The sequence below is a fragment of the Diadema setosum genome, chromosome 8 (genome assembly GCF_964275005.1).
Source record: "Diadema setosum chromosome 8, eeDiaSeto1, whole genome shotgun sequence".
NCBI classification, from domain to species: Eukaryota; Metazoa; Echinodermata; class Echinoidea; order Diadematoida; family Diadematidae; genus Diadema; species Diadema setosum.
Genome location: NC_092692.1, coordinates 39,159,807 through 39,178,999, shown reverse-complemented (window position 1 = coordinate 39,178,999; position 19,193 = coordinate 39,159,807). Strand labels below are relative to the sequence as shown.

General features: G+C 39.0%; 1 protein-coding gene across 1 annotated transcript in view; it reads left to right on the top strand.

Moving 5' to 3' along the window:
- LOC140232259 (uncharacterized) overlaps nucleotides 1-19,193 on the top strand; it is a 53,276-nt gene that overhangs the window by 18,202 nt on the left and 15,881 nt on the right. The window contains exons 6-10 of the mRNA XM_072312392.1: nucleotides 6,940-7,016; nucleotides 8,881-9,075; nucleotides 13,320-13,412; nucleotides 13,934-14,105; nucleotides 15,070-15,149. Of these exons, the coding sequence (XP_072168493.1) occupies nucleotides 6,940-7,016; nucleotides 8,881-9,075; nucleotides 13,320-13,412; nucleotides 13,934-14,105; nucleotides 15,070-15,149 (617 nt within the window). The remainder of the gene's footprint in view (nucleotides 1-6,939; nucleotides 7,017-8,880; nucleotides 9,076-13,319; nucleotides 13,413-13,933; nucleotides 14,106-15,069; nucleotides 15,150-19,193) is intronic.

The window sequence follows — 19,193 nt, the reverse complement described above, 5'->3', positions numbered from 1 at the left end:
TGTTTTAAATATCTCTGATGGGAACTACTTCAATTGCAAAAGAAATTAGTCGTGACTCTTTTCAACTGAATAAAATCAATGTTTGTGTATGTTTGTACGTAGGCCTATGGGGGGTGGGGCCCTTTGGGGCTACTGTCTAGGGCCCCGTACAGGATAAAATAGCTGGCATTGGTGTTTTGGATATCTCTGATGGGAACTACTTCCATTGCAAAAGAAATTAGCCGTGACCCTTTTCAGCTGAATAACACCATATTTCTGGGGCCCTTTGGGGCTACTGTCTGGGGCCCCGTACAGGATAAAATAACTGGCATTGCTGTTTTCATGATAAGTACACCCAAAGGAACAATATCCACCAACTTTTGTCCGTGACCCCCTTCGGCTGAATAAATCAATTTTTCGGGGTCCCTTTTTGTGGTCCCTAGGCTTACGGTACAGGATGTGACTTGCCAGCAATGCATTTTATTGACCCTTGGACACATCCCTATATGATGAGACCAATAAAAAGTGTGACCCTTTTCAGCTGAATAAATCTTCTGGGCCCCCGGTCTAAGGCATTATGTTTTCAGGTTGTTCGTCCTTCCGTCCGTCCGTCCGTCCTTCTGTCCGTTCGTCCTTCCGTCCGTTCGTAATCAATTTTGTGAACAGCAAAACTAAAAGGGCCCCTGAAATCCAAATGCATGTTGATTTGTGTTGATTTATGATACCCTCAATATCACTTTTGCGGTCAAACGAATATCTAGAAACAATCCATATATTTTTAACGATTTTTATGCCTCCGCCACGAAGTGGTGCCGGAGGCATTATGATTTCGGGTTGTCCGTCCGTCCGTCCGTACGTCCGTACGTCCGTCCGCTTTCGTTTACGCGATAACTTGAGTAATATTGACTTGAATTCTACCAAACTTGATCCAAGTATAAAGTATGATGGGGCAATTAGTTGATTAGATTTTGGGTGAAATCTGCCAAAGGTCAAAGGTCAAGGTCAAATCATGAAATTGTATCCGTTTACGCGATAACTCAAGACTGGATCGAGCAAATTTCACCAAACTTTGTCGGAGGATGATGTATGATGGGACAATTACTTGATTAGTTTTTTTGTGATATCGGACTGAGGTCAAAGGTCAAAGATCAAGGTCAAATCCTGAAATTTATCTGTTTACGTGATAACTCAAAACTGGATGAAGCAGCTTTCACCAAATTTGGTCCAAGGATGATGTATGATGGGACAATTAGTTGAGGAGATTTTAGTGACATTGACAAGAGGTCAAAGGTCAAAAGGTCAAGGTCAAATGCTAAAAATGTTGCTATTTCCCCCAATATCTATGCAATGCCCTAAGGTATTTTCTTGAAACTTGGTGTAGTCATGTACTACTGCATAAAGATTCTCCAGAGAGAGTTTCATGTCATAAGGTCAAAGGTCAAAAGGTCAAAGGTTAGGTGAAAATGTTGTAATATCACTTTTCTCTCAAATGGTTCAATGTATCTTTATGGAACGTGGTACATATGCATGTACTGACTGGCAGAGATTATCTAGGGAATTTAGGGGTCAAAGGTCAATAGTCATGGGGTCAAAGGTCAAGGTCAACTCCTCAATATTTTACTATTTCCCTCATATACTAGTATACGAAATGCTCGCATTATTAGTTTTCACACTTACAGTAATATATACATGCATTACCTAATGGAGATTCTCCAGGAAATTTCCCGCCAGAATGTCAAAGGTCAAAGGTTAAGGGTCAAAGGCCAGGTTTCAATGCCCCCCCCCCAAAAAAAAAAAAAAAAATCTATTTTGTACTGTAATTACACTCTTTCTTCATACCTTGGAAATTACTCAATGCATAAACTTATAAAAGGGTCCGTCAGAATTCAAGTAAAAATTCTCAATTCCCCAAATATGTGTACCTGCACTCTTCGACAATTATAGCAAACCCAGTTCAAGGAAACTGTCATGGATCACACATTGTGAAGACATTGTACTATACGCCTATTGGGAGAATCATGCATTATGGCGGAGGCATCAGTCGCCGTAGCGACATTTCTAGTTTCTTCTATTTTCCTTCAGATTACTTGGGAACGCCCACAAAAAATTCTTCCAAACCAATATTCATCAGATGACCTCATCTGTCAATCATTGCTAAGTACTGAAATGTTTAACAAAAGACAGGAATGCCCCTTCCCCTCGACTCAGCATAACTTGAATGTTCCGTCGCCATGTCTTTTGTTAATCACATAATATCACAGAAACATGTAAGTTATGCTTAGTAAGAAGATGAGGGTTGAACATTTTTGAGAACGTGAGAAATTGGTCACCTCATTATCCATCTCATTTTATGCTCTTTGTCATTAACAGAGAATTTTTACAGTGGAATTGCCACTTTCTCCAAGTCTTTCACATTCCAGCCTATACAGCAAGCACCATATTTTGTCGACGCATTCTTCCTGTTAAGGTAACATCAACTTCTACTATCCAAACAGTCATGAATATCAAAAGAAGATCGCAATGCTGTTCATGTTTCATAAGAAATGTCTGCAGGTTGCCAGCGTAGTGTCATTTTCAATCATTTGTCCGGAACCTAAAGGCATTACTGGTATTGGCAATGTCTTATAATGGAAATGTAAAAATTATATGATACACGTAAGATACATTTTTTTTCCCGGTATACAGGCCAGGCTTCGTAATTGTTTTTCATGACTCTTGTTCTAATCCTCATAAAATTATACTCCTGTGTTGTTGTTTTTTTTTTTACGTCTGCAAAGTAATAGTATGTATAAACACCTAAATAGATCCTTTTGTCATTTGATTGGTTGTTTGACATTGATCATATTGTCCCATTTCATTATACGTGTATCACGTCATTATTCGTGCAATTGTGGCTCCATTTAACGTGCAATCTTGGATCTATGCAATTTGCTCCATTGTACTACACACTACGTATGGAAAGCGCTTGCGTTTGCAGTTTGCAGTTTGCAGTGTTTGCGATCAAGCATATTGTGGACTGACAGCGCGCTAGCGTGTAGCGCTCAACAATCTCTCGATCTCAGATATCGCACATCTCTCTTGTTTCTAAGTTCATCAAACATCAAATTAAACGATCTATTTTTAGGTGTTATGTAAAAACAAACAAACAAATAATACATATTTTTCATTTGTGCAATGAACAGAATATTTCATTCGGTGAAAAATGATATTATTGATCCATTCAATTCCTCCCCGTTGAATGGATTATTGTATCCCCCGAACAGAGTTCGGAGGATCAGTGCGGAGGATACTATGGATTTGGCCTTGTTGCGCCGCCGACTGCCGCGTCCTAAGTTTCTTCCTAAGTATACTTAGGAAGAAACTTAGAAAGGGGGCGGGAATATGCAAATTTCTGACTTAGGAAGAAGTTGGTATTCTAGAATGCAATTAAGAAAGAATTTTAGGAAAATATTTAGGAAAGCCCCACCCCTGTCCTAAGTACGTTGTTAAAGGTGCATGGTCCCGGTGCTTTAGTCATATGCGTACGCGGGCGCACGGCGCAAGTTTCCTATAGAGACCTACGCTATCGACTCCTCTTTAGCACTTACGCTTTGGCCCACTTCCCCGAGTCTGAAGAAGTCCGATTCACTGTACATAGTCAGTGGTCGGATCACAGTTCAGCTCATGATTCGGCTGAGGGGGATGACAGCTTTAGCAAACTTCTTTTGTGATGTCATGATAACAAGCACATATGCACGCACCCTGGCATCACTACAGACTGCGCGATGCGCAGAGAAAACAACGAAGGCAACGTTACTTAGCAACACCTACGCACCTTACTCTTGAGGACAGCTCAACTTCGGTAATCTTCGTATCAATGCTAACGGTGATCGACAGTATCATCAACAGCGCCCTCTACACTACCGGGACTATGCCCCTTTAAAGATGCATGGTCCCGGTGTTTTAGTCAAATGCGTACGCGGGCGCATGGCGCAAGTTTCCTATAGAGACCTACGCTATCGACTCCTCTTTAGCACTTACGCTTTGGCCCACTTCCCCGAGTCCGAAGAAGTCCGATTCACTGTACATAGTCAGTGGTCGGATCACAGTTCAGCTCATGATTCGGCTGAGGGGGATGACAGCTTTAGCAAACTTCTTTTGTGATGTCATGATAACAAGCACATATGCACGCACCCTGGCATCACTACAGACTGCGCGATGCGCAGAGAAGACAACGAAGGCAACGTTACCTAGCAACACCTACGCACTTTACTCTTGATGACAGCTCAACTTCGGTAATCTTCGTGTTCAATGCTAACAGTCAGACCGCAACGTCCTGAAAAGCTTTCGCATTTATCGTACGCGTATGCATGGACCTCGCGGACATGAATACGTAATGAGCTGGGAGACCACATTTTTAGAGTGTCTGTAAATCTAAACGACATTATCAATCTTCATGATTTATATATCGATAAAAAGCTGAAGAGTTGTACTTTGATGAAATTCGACCACTTGAAAGGTTATGACATGTAAAATATACTGAACAAGGAAATTATAAAACACAAAATTTGCATATTTTTCATTCTTCTTAAGGGGTACACTAGACCGACGAAATTAAGGTGGACCAAAATGGAAGAGGTATAAAATGAAAGAGGAAATATCATTCTATGAAAACATAATGACTTTATGTGGACTGATCCTATGAACGGGTCAGGTTGGCGAATAATTCATTGCGTTGTACAGTTAATTTTTGACGAGATTTCAGTTTGCCGCGAATACGCGTTTCTGATTGGTTAATTCCCTCTAAGTGGAGAGTTGAACGCACCTCGCGGAATGACAGTAAACGTGTACTCTACATAACAGTAATACACTGTGTGTAGATGACAGTGGTGTGTGTGTGTGCGCGCGCACAATGTGTGTATACGCGCCCAGGTTCAGGCAACTGCAGCTGGTGTAAGATCTCCACGTAAACAACAAGAACAACACTCCACTCTGATCGACAGCTCAACTTTGGCTTGAACTTTTTTTTGCCGGCACAACTAGATAAGAGTAGAGTGCATTAATAAATAGCATACAAATCAATAATAAAAGATCTAGCACTGTGTTTGCACACATGAATTCTTTGGGGCTCTCTTTTTGGTATTAGAATAATTATTCCTTATTAATCCACTGTATACATCGCTGAGTAATTTATCTAATGATACCCTGGGAGCGCATGTATCTCAAATTGCCACACTATGATTTTTACTCGACGAGACTTTCAATTTTTATTGTTTTCTAAGCGAGGGACCAATTCAGTTCTTAGTGTGCTGTTATAACAGGTATATCTAAAACGTTGACTATCATTCATGTGGTGATTCAACTTATGAACGGGTCGGGTTGGCAATAAATAGAAAGCCTTGTTCTAATTTGTCTCAGGGTCGTTTGGAAAATATCGATGTAATGCAGAGATATGAATAATGATATCATAAGCTCATTCTGTATAATGTAACCATTAAAAGGTGTGATTTATTTCAAATATTCACAAACCATGTCAATTGGTCACGGATAGTAGATCTTCATGTCGCCAATAAGTGAATCTCGTAGACCATGCACTTTGTCTCTGAATTATCTCGCAAAATCTCGGGTGCTGAGAAGGACATGCGCAAAAACCTGCGCGTACGATAAATTTTTGATTTGAGCTCATTAACAGCAGCGTTGCGGTCTGACTGCTAACGGTGATCGTCAGTACAGTGCCGTAGGCGCTGCGTCAGTATCATTAACAGCGCCCTCTACACTACCGGGACTATGCCCCTATAAGAATAGCAAGCTACAAAACACTGTGATAGGCGTGCATGCTTGTCATTCATGCGCGCAACATGTACTTTGATGCGCGAAATGGACGTGAGAAAGGGGAAATGCCGCGCACACGTGTATTTGACCCTACGTCATCGTAATATGCGATTGTCATTGGTTGGTTCCTTATGATACGGCATTTTGTATTGGTTTAAGAAAGGACGTGGGCGGGGATAAGGATGGCCTAATTTGCATTAAGAAGTGCTTAGGAAGAAATTTCAGAATACCAATTCTGTCTTTCCTAGGCACTTGGGAAGAAACTTGGGAAGATTTTCAGGATAACACTCCTTGTTTCCTTGTTTCTTGACCGATTTTTTTTTCTTCAAATTTGGTATGTAAATGTATCATAGTCAAATCTGTACACCTATACCTATTGATAATGCTGCCCTCACTGTTCCACCTTTTACAGGGTCAAAGGTCACCTTGATCATGTCAAAATTTGCAAAAGTTCTTTATCATGCAATAACTTGACTGTTACTCAACGGATTTTATTCAGACTTGCTAAGGTGGTCATTTTACATGTAGGACACAACAGTTTTTGATGACGGCGACCTCAGTGTTCCGACTTGGATGCCATGTGACATTTCTTGTGTGCACTCTATCAGACACATTTCTTATCAGATTTTCTTCAAATTTGGCAAAAAAAAAGTTAATTATAGTGAAATGAAGATGCCTATTGTTTTTGGCGGTGGCGCCCTCGCATGTTCCGTCTTTACACACGAAGCGGTAAATATATACTGCCCTCACTATTCCACCTTTTACAGGGTCAAAGGTCACCCTGATCAGGACAAAATTTACAGTTTAGCCTAAAAAAAAAAAAAAATCACCCAAATGGGGTGTGTGTGTGTGTGTGTGTGTGGGGGGGGGGGGGGGGGGGTTCGGGGGATACATGTGCTCGATCGGGTCCCCCGGCCGAGTGCTCTAGTTTCATCTTTGTCCTCATGAAATATTCTGTGCGTTGCACTCTTAAGAATTCATTATGTTTTGTACAAAAACTCACTTTATTAGTAAATATTTATCACATCGTGGTAATCACACGGGACTGACACCCATGAGACATGTACGGCCAATGAGCTCGGCATTGAAAAAGGTCAATGAATCTTACAGCCCATGGGCATGACACTTTATATGCCCATAATACATAAGGCCCATGAGTCCGAAACTAGGCAAGAAGACCCACGAATCCGACACGAGATAAAAGAGGCCCCCGACATCCACACTGCGTACGTTAAAGGTACTGTTTACAATTGGGAGCATTGCCCGATTTCAAAAATGTTCGAGATGTCACATTATTTTGGTGCATATTATGTGTAGGTCAGTTGTATCACAAAACATTGTATCATACAAAAATTTCGCAATGAAGCCTAAAATATAAGGAGATATCTGTATTTTTTCAATAAATCATCACTGTAGACGGTTTAGTATAGAATTTTCTTTCACTATAAAAATTATTTATATATATATTTTTTTTATATTTAAAGACACTAAATCGGGAGGGTACTGGACATATTTCAGCCGCAGGTGGCGCCACGTAAACTCGCTTCCGAAGTTACTACGAAGCGAAATGTGTGTGTGCGCAAGACATCCCTGCTGCAGTGTATCGCGCTATAGTATCTCGATTCCTTGAGCGCAGTGAGCTCAGCTGAGATGTGTACGTACTGTACATGTGAATTGCATGCATGGTATACGGTAGCGATCGCAATATCGCCGGCCGTAGTTATAGCGCCTGAGCTGCCTTTACATATGTACATACATGTACGTATACTCACCTTCTATAGTAACTATACACAGCCCAGTCGCTGTGCGTAGATACGTAGCGACAGGGCTGTACAGGCGGGACCACCAACCACGAAGAGAGCTCAGCGATCAGATTCCGATCACTTTGAATTTTGATACTTAATCATTTTTGTCACCTCAAACTCATCTAATACAATCTTCAATAATGATACTCTATATCTATGCTAAAAGTATTCAAATTTACGGTATGAAACTTACCGAAATTGATGATTATATCCAGCATGTCCAAACGGTCCATCATCTTTCACGCCAGGCCAATTTTAATATCGGGAGGTCACGTGATGTGAATGCCCTTTCAAAAGGTCGCGCTGTCGACCGTGCTGCTACACTCAAGCAGCGCACGCAACGCATAAGATCTCTCCACAGCAGACGACGTTGGGCAGTACGCCATACGATATAGGTTCTGTAATACGTTCTCAACGCACACGCCGCGCTCGCTGAAGGCGTCATTTTGAATTCTGCAACGATGAACCCCGACGGTCAAGAATTGCGCCAGAAATTGTCTTTTTTTTTTTGTTCCACGGACTTATCGCAAGGGCTCTCTATGGACCCGGTGTGGCGAACAATGCTTCTGTAATACAAGCATGCATTTAACGTGAGTAACGTATTCTGTTTTTAGAAGAAAAGTATAAATTTTCATAAGTTTTGTAGTTGTGTTGAGGTTCCCCACTTTGAAGCTGCATGCCTCGCCTGTCAGACGCTGTATTCGCACAGCGTAGTAACAGCGTCTGGTCGGGCTACTTCTATAGTAGCCTCCTCTCATCATCGCATCGTCGATCGTCGTCAGATCAGATCAGACTAGAGTACAGACCACAATCAGCTGACAATAGATACATGTGTGCATGGATGGATGGCCATCATGGACGATGACACGTCGTCATGGGTTGTGGACATGACCGCAGAGCTGCCTATTTTGAACATGGACGATTGGGTCGGAGACGGGAAGCTATGTGGACGTGTTTTAGGATGGCTCTCGTAATCTGTAAAACCACGAAGAGAAATATACCACATTGCAGGACTTTCTGAGTGGAACACATCAATGTTGGTTTCGAAACAATTCGACAAGTTTTTAGAGAGTAATCGACAGGAATTTATTCAAATTTCAACCTAATTTTGTGCATCTCGATATTTGAAACTGTGGTTGTTGTTACAAAGGGCGTGATCTGTGGCGTCTAGTCTCCATAGGAACCAGGCGCACCTCTTCCATCCATCGCGCGGTGGATCTTGCGAGCTTTGGAGCTGTGCCTGGGACTGCGCAACCTCCCATTGTGACGTCACGATGCCATCCAGGAGGAGGAGGTCGAACAGGGCCGCAGAAGGCAAGGAAGACGAGAATGATGTGGACATACTGAGTATTTTGAGAGATGAGATCGCAGACCTCTCCCGAGCGATCAACAATAAGCTCTCCGTGTTGGAGGTGGTTGTGAACGAGGTCAAAGAAGGACAGATCGGAATCTTGAATTCAATCTCTTTTCTGAATGAGAAGTATGAGAAAATGAAGGCAACAACGTAGAAACTGGAAAAAGAAAACATCGACCTAAACCAAAAGAATCTAGCCCTGCAGAAGCAGGTTGAAGAGCTCAGCCAGAACGTCCTCGAAGGCCAGGAGGAGTGCAGGCTACAAATTCCTATGGACATATAACGGGAGAATTTATGTGAAGAAGAATGAGACGGCCTTCCCGATCATCATTCATGGAAAGGAAGACATGCGTAAGATTAAGTAAACCCTATCTCTCTAATATCTTAAATCGCTAAATATTGTATTTGATACTGACGATGTTGAACTTGACAGAAATGATTCTTTTCTGCAAAACACAAATGATAATTTTGATATAAATGTCAGCTCATTTCGATTATTTCCCAATAATTGTAATTCTACCATTGAAGAACTTATCGAGAAGTCATTATCTATTTCGCATGTAAATATACGATCACTGTACAAGAACTTTGATTCTTTACAGGAATTGTACGAAGAAAGTTTTAAAAATAAGTTTAAATTAATTGGATTATCTGAGATTTGGAAAGTTATAGATATTGACCATTTCAAAATACTTGGCTATAACTTAAAGTTACAGTGCAGAGCAAAACAGAGAGGTGGTGGTGTGGGAGCATATATCCATTCCTCCTTGAATTATTCATGAATTAATAAATCTCTTGTCAATGCAGAATCTATTTGGCTTAAGTTGGATTTAATGAATAAAACTATTGTCATTGGAGTGGTGTACAGGAAACCTGGAACGAATTCTGAAGAATTTAAACATGAAATCGAGTTTGTTTTACAAAACCTGAATCTTGACAAGAAGCTAGCGATTATAATGGGAGATTTTAATGTTGATCTTACGAATAATGAAGACAAGAGTAGTGAGTTAATACGTCTTACAGAGTCATACGGCTTAGACCAGTTGATAAAAACAGCAACAAGAATTACTAATACAACCTCAACTCTAATTGACCATATGTATACGAATATTTCGTCGTGTTGTATTCAGTCAGGATGTATTGAGGCTGGTATAACAGACCACCTTCCAGCTTATGCTTTATTTGACAATTTTGAGTTTAAACCCACACAAAAGGTGATGAGACGTCTACGAAATTTCCGGAATTATTGAAAGGATTCATTTTGTGATGATCTATCTACTGTGCAATGGAAAGCAATTTATGAATGTACGGATCCTGATGAAGCTTATGAATTATTTTATACTATATTCCTGGAGGTCTGCAATAAACATGCACCAGTTCAACAGATATCTTTTAATTCAAAGAAAAGGTCAAATCCATGGATAACAAAATCTATTAAAAAAATCCATACGAAAAAAAGATGTTTTATATTAAAAAAACCATCAAGTCTGGGTTTGATGCAGCACATGTTGACAAATTCAAAAAAATATAAAAACACATTGACTTCAGTAATTAGAACAGCTAAAAAGCTCTACTATGGAAAATTATTTCAAAAAGAAAAAAACAACGGCAAAAAAACCTGGAACCTTATAAATGAACTTCTGAAAAAGACATCTTCGCAAAATAACACAAGAATTGATGAATTAGTCAGGAAAGAAAATGATGGGTCAGATGTAAAAGTTACTTCATCGACAGATATAGCAAGCACTTTCAACGATTTTTTTTTTTTTTTGTAAACGTAGGTGAAAATTTAGCAAGTAAAATTCAGATTAATAATGACAACTTTGCAAATTATCTCGGTCCGCATCAACAAGAAACGTTCTTTTTCTTGCCAGTTGTAAGTTCAGATGTAAACGAAATGATTTGTACTCTTGATCAGTCTAAAGCAAGCGGGTATGATGACTTACCTGCTAGAATGTTAGTGGATGCAAAGGAATTCACCAGTGAACCTGTAGCATTTATTCTAAATTTATCATTTTCATTCCGAATAAACTCAAAATAGCTAGGGTAGTGCTAATTTTTAAGAAAGGAGATAAAAGTAATCCAGGTAATTATAGACCAATTTCGATTTTACCGATAATAAGTAAATTATTTGAAAAGTTAATCAATAAACGTGTTGTAGACTTTTTGGAAAAATATGAAATTTTATATAAACATTAATATGGATTCAGGCATGGATACAGTACCAAACTTTCACTTATAAATCTAATTAATCAAATTACAAATAGTACTGATGAAGTTTTCATTGATTCTGCAAAAGCTTTTGATACGATAAATCATACAATTCTTCTTAAAAAGCTTGAGCATTACAGAATCCGAGGTTTAGCTTTACAATGGTTTAGGAATTATTTAAAAGACAGGAGACAATTTGTATGTTATAATGACTGCATATCTTCAAATAAATTGATCTCATGTAGTGTTCCTCAAGGATCCGTTTTGGGTCCAACACTTTTCTCAACTTTATTAATGATTTGCCCAATTCAACTTCATATTTTAATTTTAGATTATTTGCCGATGATTCTAATCTTTTTCATACTTTCAATACAAATGAGCACAATATAAACTCAGCAGATGTTAGTAAGAATATAAAAGATGTGATTGCATGGTGTAATTCAAACAAGCTAACAGTTGATATTAATAAATCTAATTATATGATTTTCAAAAGCAGGCGTAGAAAAATTGAAATATTTGGTCAATTGTCAATTAACGAATCTGTTTTAGAGTCAGGTGATTCAATATCTTTTCTCAGAATCTGTATTGATAAAAACTTAAATTGGAAGAAACACATCAATTATGTATGCACTGTTTTAAGCAAAAAAAAAAGGACTTTTGTACAGAATACAACACTTCGTTTCTAAACAGATACTGCTACTGTTATACAATGCTTTTATTCTAGCTCACATAACCTACGGATTGGAGGTCTGGGGCGGAACAAACAAAACTTTCTTAAATCCTATTCTAATTCTACAAAAGAGAATGTTGAGAGTGATAACATTCCAAAGTTTCAGGCATCACTCAGCACCTTTATTGTATGAACTAAAATTATTGGATGTATTTAAGGAACATAGATACCTAATTGGAATATTTATCTATGATCTATTGAATGATAACCTACCTCATAAGGCATCGTATTATTTTTCTCATATAGACCATACATACGAAACAAGAAACAAAGAAATGTGCAGTTTTAAACTAAAAACTGTCAGAACAGAATTAGGGAAGCGATCAATAGCATATTCAGGTGTTAAAATATGGAACAATCTTTCAACTGATTTACGTTATACATCCTCTCGTAAAAAAATTTGTAAAGTCTTCAAGAAAAATTTATTGGAAGAATACACATAATTGGAATAAATTTGTTTATTGTAATCCACAAAGCAAAAACTTCAATTCTAGTAATATAAGTAATGTAAGTACACTTATCAATTTCAAAATGTTAATCTTGTACATAGTGTAAATACACTTGTTTATAATGTAAATAATTTTCTTGTTGAATTTATATATTCTTCTTCTGTATTCAAGGGCCAACGTCCACTAGCGTTGCTATTTGTTGGACCCTTTTACCAAATTTGTAAATATGTTGATTGGAAATAAACTATGATTGAATTGAATTGAATTGAAATGTGTATATTTCATCTGAAGACGGAAACAAAAACAACAGCATTAACAAAACAACAACAACAAAAAAACTATTTGTGAAGGATGCGAATGTTGAAAAAATTGCAAAGTTCAATATTCGCGTTTTTATAGTCTACGAAAGATCGCCAAATTGCATGCGCCGCAGGGGTTCGGAAGCGCCGTCAACTGTTAATTCCTTGGTGTCGTTTTTAGGTCAGCGGTGATAAAAAAATAAAAATACCTCGCAAATGTTTTTCGCACACTTGGTCGTGATTTGCTCGTGATTTGTTTTCAAAAATGTCTTGAAAACCTCGGCATATGTGCACAACCTCGCAATACGTGCACAATGTTCGCAAAGTGAAGGCCCCAAACAGATCACGACTGTTTTGAAAATGTCTTGATTTCTTTTTCTTTTTTTGCGAAATCTTCGAAATTCTTGCGATCAGTTTGCGTCATATCCGCAAACTGTCAGCGTACATTCTGAAACGTTCTCACGAACCATTGGCCCATATTTAGGAACAAAATAATGTGCACCATGTGATGTCAGACCTTTGCGCACGACTGACGTGTCTGACATATTATATTAGTGTCATATGCAAAAAACAAACAACGAACAAATGAAAACTGCCTCACTGTTTTACTGTTTGGTTCAGTGTATAAAATAAATGCAGAGCTTATCTCCGACTTTCCTCTCCCCCTCTCGTGCTTCATAGCGGGTTTCTCCTGACATACCTCACTCTCAAAAGGATGAAGGCTAGTGATGAGAAGATGGACTGGATATGGTTCTACCTACACAGACACTTCAGGTACTAAAGATTTGAGACAAAATGTACAACGAAACTGGATACTTAATACGCATCACTTATCAAACGTACTGGATGGAAAGTCTCATTTTTTTTCTTGCAAGTTATGGCAGAGTTTTAAGATCACGAGTAAAGTACTATAGTATACGATACCCCACGTGTATATATGAAGTATTTTCATCAATGTCGTGATGATGGGGCTAAATATTACGATGATTATAATGCACAAAAGATTCACCCTTGGCGTAATGGACATGATCACAGATAATCCCTAATGTGTATGATAGAATATAATGGGGTAATTTATTTTATACATATGCATATTGATCTGCTCAGTGGTAGAGGAATACGCCTATTATATAGATATGACCAAAATACACATGACGTGAATGATATTAGTTTCAATGTAGGACAAAAGTAATTATGTGTGCAATAATCGCAAGGCGGTTGTCACCTCCATCATGTCCATATCACTTTGCCTTGATTTTCCTCCTGCTCTCTCACTGTTCTCGTTTGATTAACAGATTAACCCCAGCCCTGGCTATGCTTATCCTTATCTGGGTGTTCATTTATCCTGAGATGAATCAAGGACCGATTTGGTACCGCGCAGAAAGTGGGCGTGACTCGTGTCTTCGCTACTGGTGGACTGACATTCTCTACATCAATAATTTTTTTCCAACCGCCTTGTGGGTTCAGGTAATTAGGCATCTTGGCTCTATACTGGCATTTTTCGGCTATACACATCACCTCCTCCTATACATAGGCGTGTTTAGTATTTATGGACAAATGGGTATAATTATGTTTGCCCTTTAATAGACGTGAGGTAAGCGTCTTCACGTGGCGCAATCGGGAGTGCCTTCTGTGCAGAGGACGTAAAGATCCAGCGCGCTATAAAATCTTAGCAAACCGCAACTGGGAGTTTTGATAGAACTATAGGCCTACCTGGAAAAGATCCTAAAAGTGCAACCGTTTCCTATTGACGAGTAGGATCCATTGTACATCTTCCACAGGGATCATGAAAACATTGATATTTTAATGCAAAAACAAAAAGTGCAATTCTTTCCTCTCATGGAACAATTGCAAATTTAGTATAATTGTACGCAAAACCTTTGAAAGTTTAAAAATCCGCCCGATTTTTTTTTTTGGGGGGGGGGGGGGGTGGGGGTGGTTAAAAGTCACTTGCTTGGCAAAATTACAGTCAATTCATCAAAAAACACAAGTTCCGATGTTCACTTCCCGTGTTAAACGAGTTTGCACGGGGCGTACTGATCAGATGCACGCAACTGTTCCATAATAACGAAATCCTCCATTGTAGAACTAGGCCCTAGATAGTCTGTCATCGTTACTCTAAAATCAGAGTCAGCAGGTGCTAGTTGTCAAAAGTCAAGTTCTAACTACCGATCTAAAACAATTTATTATCACTAGGGGACTAGGGTGCGAAATTTTGAGGAATGAAACTGCACAAAAGAGCAGAGGGTACCTATTGTAGGGCTTAAACTACTTTAATGTATATAGAATATCTAATCATAGTTTTCTAAGACGTCATTTTTAGATCCTGGAACTATAGCCAGCCTGTTCAAAATGTGTATAATATTTGTCAGTGACACTTACTCTATAGTTTGTTCTAAATATTTTTCTTTCTGTCTCTTTTCCATTTTAGTGCATAGGCTGGGCTTGGTATCTTGCTTGTGACATGCAGTTCTACTACTTAAGTCCTCTACTCCTGATTCCTCTGTACAGGTTTGTTCATTCCACGTCTTTATCCTACATCGGCCGGCAGACGTGCCGGTTATATAGGCCCTACCCTCAGGGAAGTAGTTTCAAGACTAAGGAACCATTCAAGCCGACTTCCAATACTGTGTAAGCGAATTCCCTTTGAAGATCTGCATGTTAGCGCTGACAGAGAAGGGAGCGGGGGCTGTCTCTCGCCGGCCCCTGGGCTCCGTCTCGCTCATCAACGGTCAGTTCGTTTGTTATGCAATTACCACCAAATAAATAAATGAATAAATAAATAAACCAAAACAAACCAACCAACCAACCAAACAAACAAGCATCTTCGCTAGCCTGTTATAGACATTTTACATGCAGCGAGAGGGCCTTGACTAAAGGCTACGCTATAGCATAATGGCCAGCGCAGCATTCAGCGCGCGTTTACAATTAAGTAAGGCAGTTCGCTTCGGCAAATGGATCTTTTCGAGGTAAAATGGTACAAAAATTTCAGGGATGTCGGGTTATATTCTGTTTCCAACGTGCATTATATTCCCAGATACAATACGATTTTTAGAACACTTGCACTTTTAAATGTCCAAATGTAAACGACTATCATATTCTGCGTTTCTGTATTGTATAATATGTATTCTTCTTTTCTTTGAGCACACAATGCAGAAAATTAGAGCTCATCCAGCAATTATTATTTAACTGAGTCAAATCTAAGTCAAGGAGATCAGTTATGAAATAAAATGAATTACAAGTCTCTTTGTAAAACAGAAAAAAACAAACAAACTAGAAGTGTCGCTAAGGCGACTGGTATGCCTCCGCCATTATGCATGGTTCTCCTCATAGGTCTATAGTACAAGGTCTTGACAATGTGTGACGACAATTTCACATAATTGTCAAAATATTAACCCGTTGAGGACGAGTTCCGAGTATACCCGAGCAGGTGTCTATGGGAAATCTGAGTATACTCGGGGAGGTGTCTATGGGAAATGCATGGTGTAGCAAAATCAGTCCGTCCTCAACGGGTTAAAATGACAGGTTTGTCACAAATGTGTTGAATCAGAATGTTCACTTTTCTTGAGCTAGGTTTAATTGGATGAATGGCTATACTGTCTATGGGTTCAGGTATTTGGGGATTTGAGGATTTATACCTGACTTTTGACCCTCCTTTTATAAGTTTAAGGAAGAAGTGAAATTTAACACCTTCACTTGACCTTTGACCTTTAGGCAAGAAACTTCCAAGAGAATCTCTATTTCGTAATATATGCAAACACTAAAGTTTCAAGAAAAATCCTGCAGGCATTGCATAGATAAGAGGGAAATAGTGACATTTTGATGAGTTGACCTTAACCCTTGACCTCTGGCCCATGACCCTAAATCCCCTAGATGACCACTGCCAGTTAGTACATGCATATGTACTAAGTTCCATGAAGATACCTTGCAATATTTGTGAGATACATGTATAGAGAAAAAAGTGAAATTTTTAGATTTTCACTTGGACCTTTGACTTTTGACCCCATGACTCAAAACTCTCTCTGGTGAATATTCATTTGGTAGTTCATGTATACACTAAGTTTCAAGAAAATATCTATAGGCATTGCATAGATATGGGGGAAATACGTGGGATTTTGAGCATTTGACCTTGACCTTTTGACCTTTGACCTTGAGCATGTGCACCCAAAAGTTGATAGGCACAACTTCGCCTACTCATACATACACATGCCAAGTTTCATTAAGATATCTCAAATCGTTTTTTAGTTACGCTGTCCACAAAAATTGATTACGGACAGACGGACGGACGGACGGACGGACGGACGGACAACCAGAAAACATAATGCCTCCGGCGACACTTCGTGGCGGAGGCATAATAAAAAAAAAAAAAAAACCTAATGAAAGTTATTATATAAATAACGCACAGGTAAAAGGGATAATAGTGGAGATGCAGCGCGCACTCGAGGATGTTTGCAATTGTAGTATGCGCAAGACGCAGCCGAGTGCACGTTGCACGACATTGATATAAACACCAGATAGTGAGTTACATCTCCACTAACATCCTAAACTTAATCCTGTGCATCAGAATTTACCTTGTAAAAGTTAGATCATTTTATAGGTTAATACCAGTCACCTACATGAATGATTTGCTTTTCAAAAAGCCAAGATGTCCGAAAGAATGCTCCAAACGCACTGGTAATACATTGTATAATACCATTCAAGAATTATTGTTTACAGTCCGAAAAGGTAATTGAGCGCAAGCGAGTGTAGATTAGATTTTCATTAGAAATGTGCAGAACTATATAAACTGCCTATCCCATTGTATTCAGGGACGCTTCAACATCTATAATCTTGATGGTGTTCTTTTTTTTTTTCTCTCTCTCTCTCCCGATGGTTTCGTTTTCCAGAAATAACGTTTAAAAAAAAAATCCAAAAGTATTGGCTAGCTTAAGTGAAAAATAATATAGACTTCATTCTGCAGTTAAAAGTTAAATTCAGCAAATAAACTTCTTTATCATAAAATAGAGGCTACAATTATGGCAGTGTATGTATACGTTTGAAACAGACCTATTTTAACTCGGCAGGTTTCCCAAGATTGGACTGGGCGCCGTTACCGCCACGTGTATTGCCAGCTTTATTGCCACGGCTGTCATCGTATGGGAAAACGACCTCCGAATCACTGAGTGAGTGAAGTAAACATCGTGAAATACACACACGCACACACACATGTATATATATATATATATATATATATATATACAGTCAAACGTGCCTTAGCGGCCACCTGTCTATAGTGGCCACCTGTCTATAGCGGCCACTGAAAAATCCCCCCGAGAGAAAAGCCCTGTTAAAGACCCTGTGTATAGCGGCCACCTGTCTAACGCGGCCAGCGGCCACAAATTTTGTTTCCCGCGGTAGATTTTAACCTGTCTATAGCGGCCACAGAGCCGGTAATTCAGCGTGTTTTTCTAACTTGTGGCCGTGCCAGACATTCATGGGCAACTTTCAGTGATCGCCACCGCTGCAATCGTCACTTATTCAGTCATAATAATGCACTAGTGTTAAGCTTTCTTCACGACTGTACAACATGCTACTATAATGTATATGCAACAATTCATGAACACCGGCATTGTTCAATGCATGAAACACACGTGTGCATACGGACGCATGTTACATGTACACTATAAGTACATACCTATGCGATGTATACAGCGATGATACATGTACATGCATAGGCAATGCACACATATAGTTGGATAACCTGTCTATAGCGGCCACCTGTCTATAACGGCCACTTTTTTCGTTTCCCTTGGGTGGCCGCTATAGACAGATTTGACTGTATATATATATATATATATATATTATATGAAGAGCTTCCATCCATAAGGTGCTAAATCCATCATTATTTTTTCAGTGGATTTAGCGCCTTTTGGTTGCAAGCTGTTCTATACCCGCGCATATATATATAATATATATATATATATATATGCATATATATTTCTTTATTATACAGATATTGACTGGTACGGGCTGGAATATAACATTCTTTGGACCGCTAGGGAGTTATATTTCCCGTGGGATTATATTTTCCCGAAGCAGACAGTGATATCGATCGAGGCTGCCATTATCGATAGTAATCGCTTGCTCGTCACAGTTACCGTAGTCCAAATCCCTTATGTTGGTGTCATTTTTGGTATTTTAACCGTAAGAGGCCGACAGACATGGGAAAATATGAAGAGTTTGTTCGCCAAAACCGATAAGTCCATATTTGCCAAATGGGGATATTTGCGATTAAAGGTCAAGGAAAATAAAGAGAATAATAAGAAAATTTTTCCTTCTTTTGACCATAACTTCAAAAATGTACCTTTATATGTAGTGACCAATATATAATTTAAAAGGTATTATTTTGTACTTTATGACAGAGACCGTTCTTCAAAATCTTCAAAAATGGACTTATCGGTTTTTGCGAACAAACTCTTCATATATTCATTTGCCTAGATGGTGAAATATAACGAGCTGGGAAAATATAACATTTACGATCCTCGCAAACAGTATCAAGTGACGAGCTGTCGACCA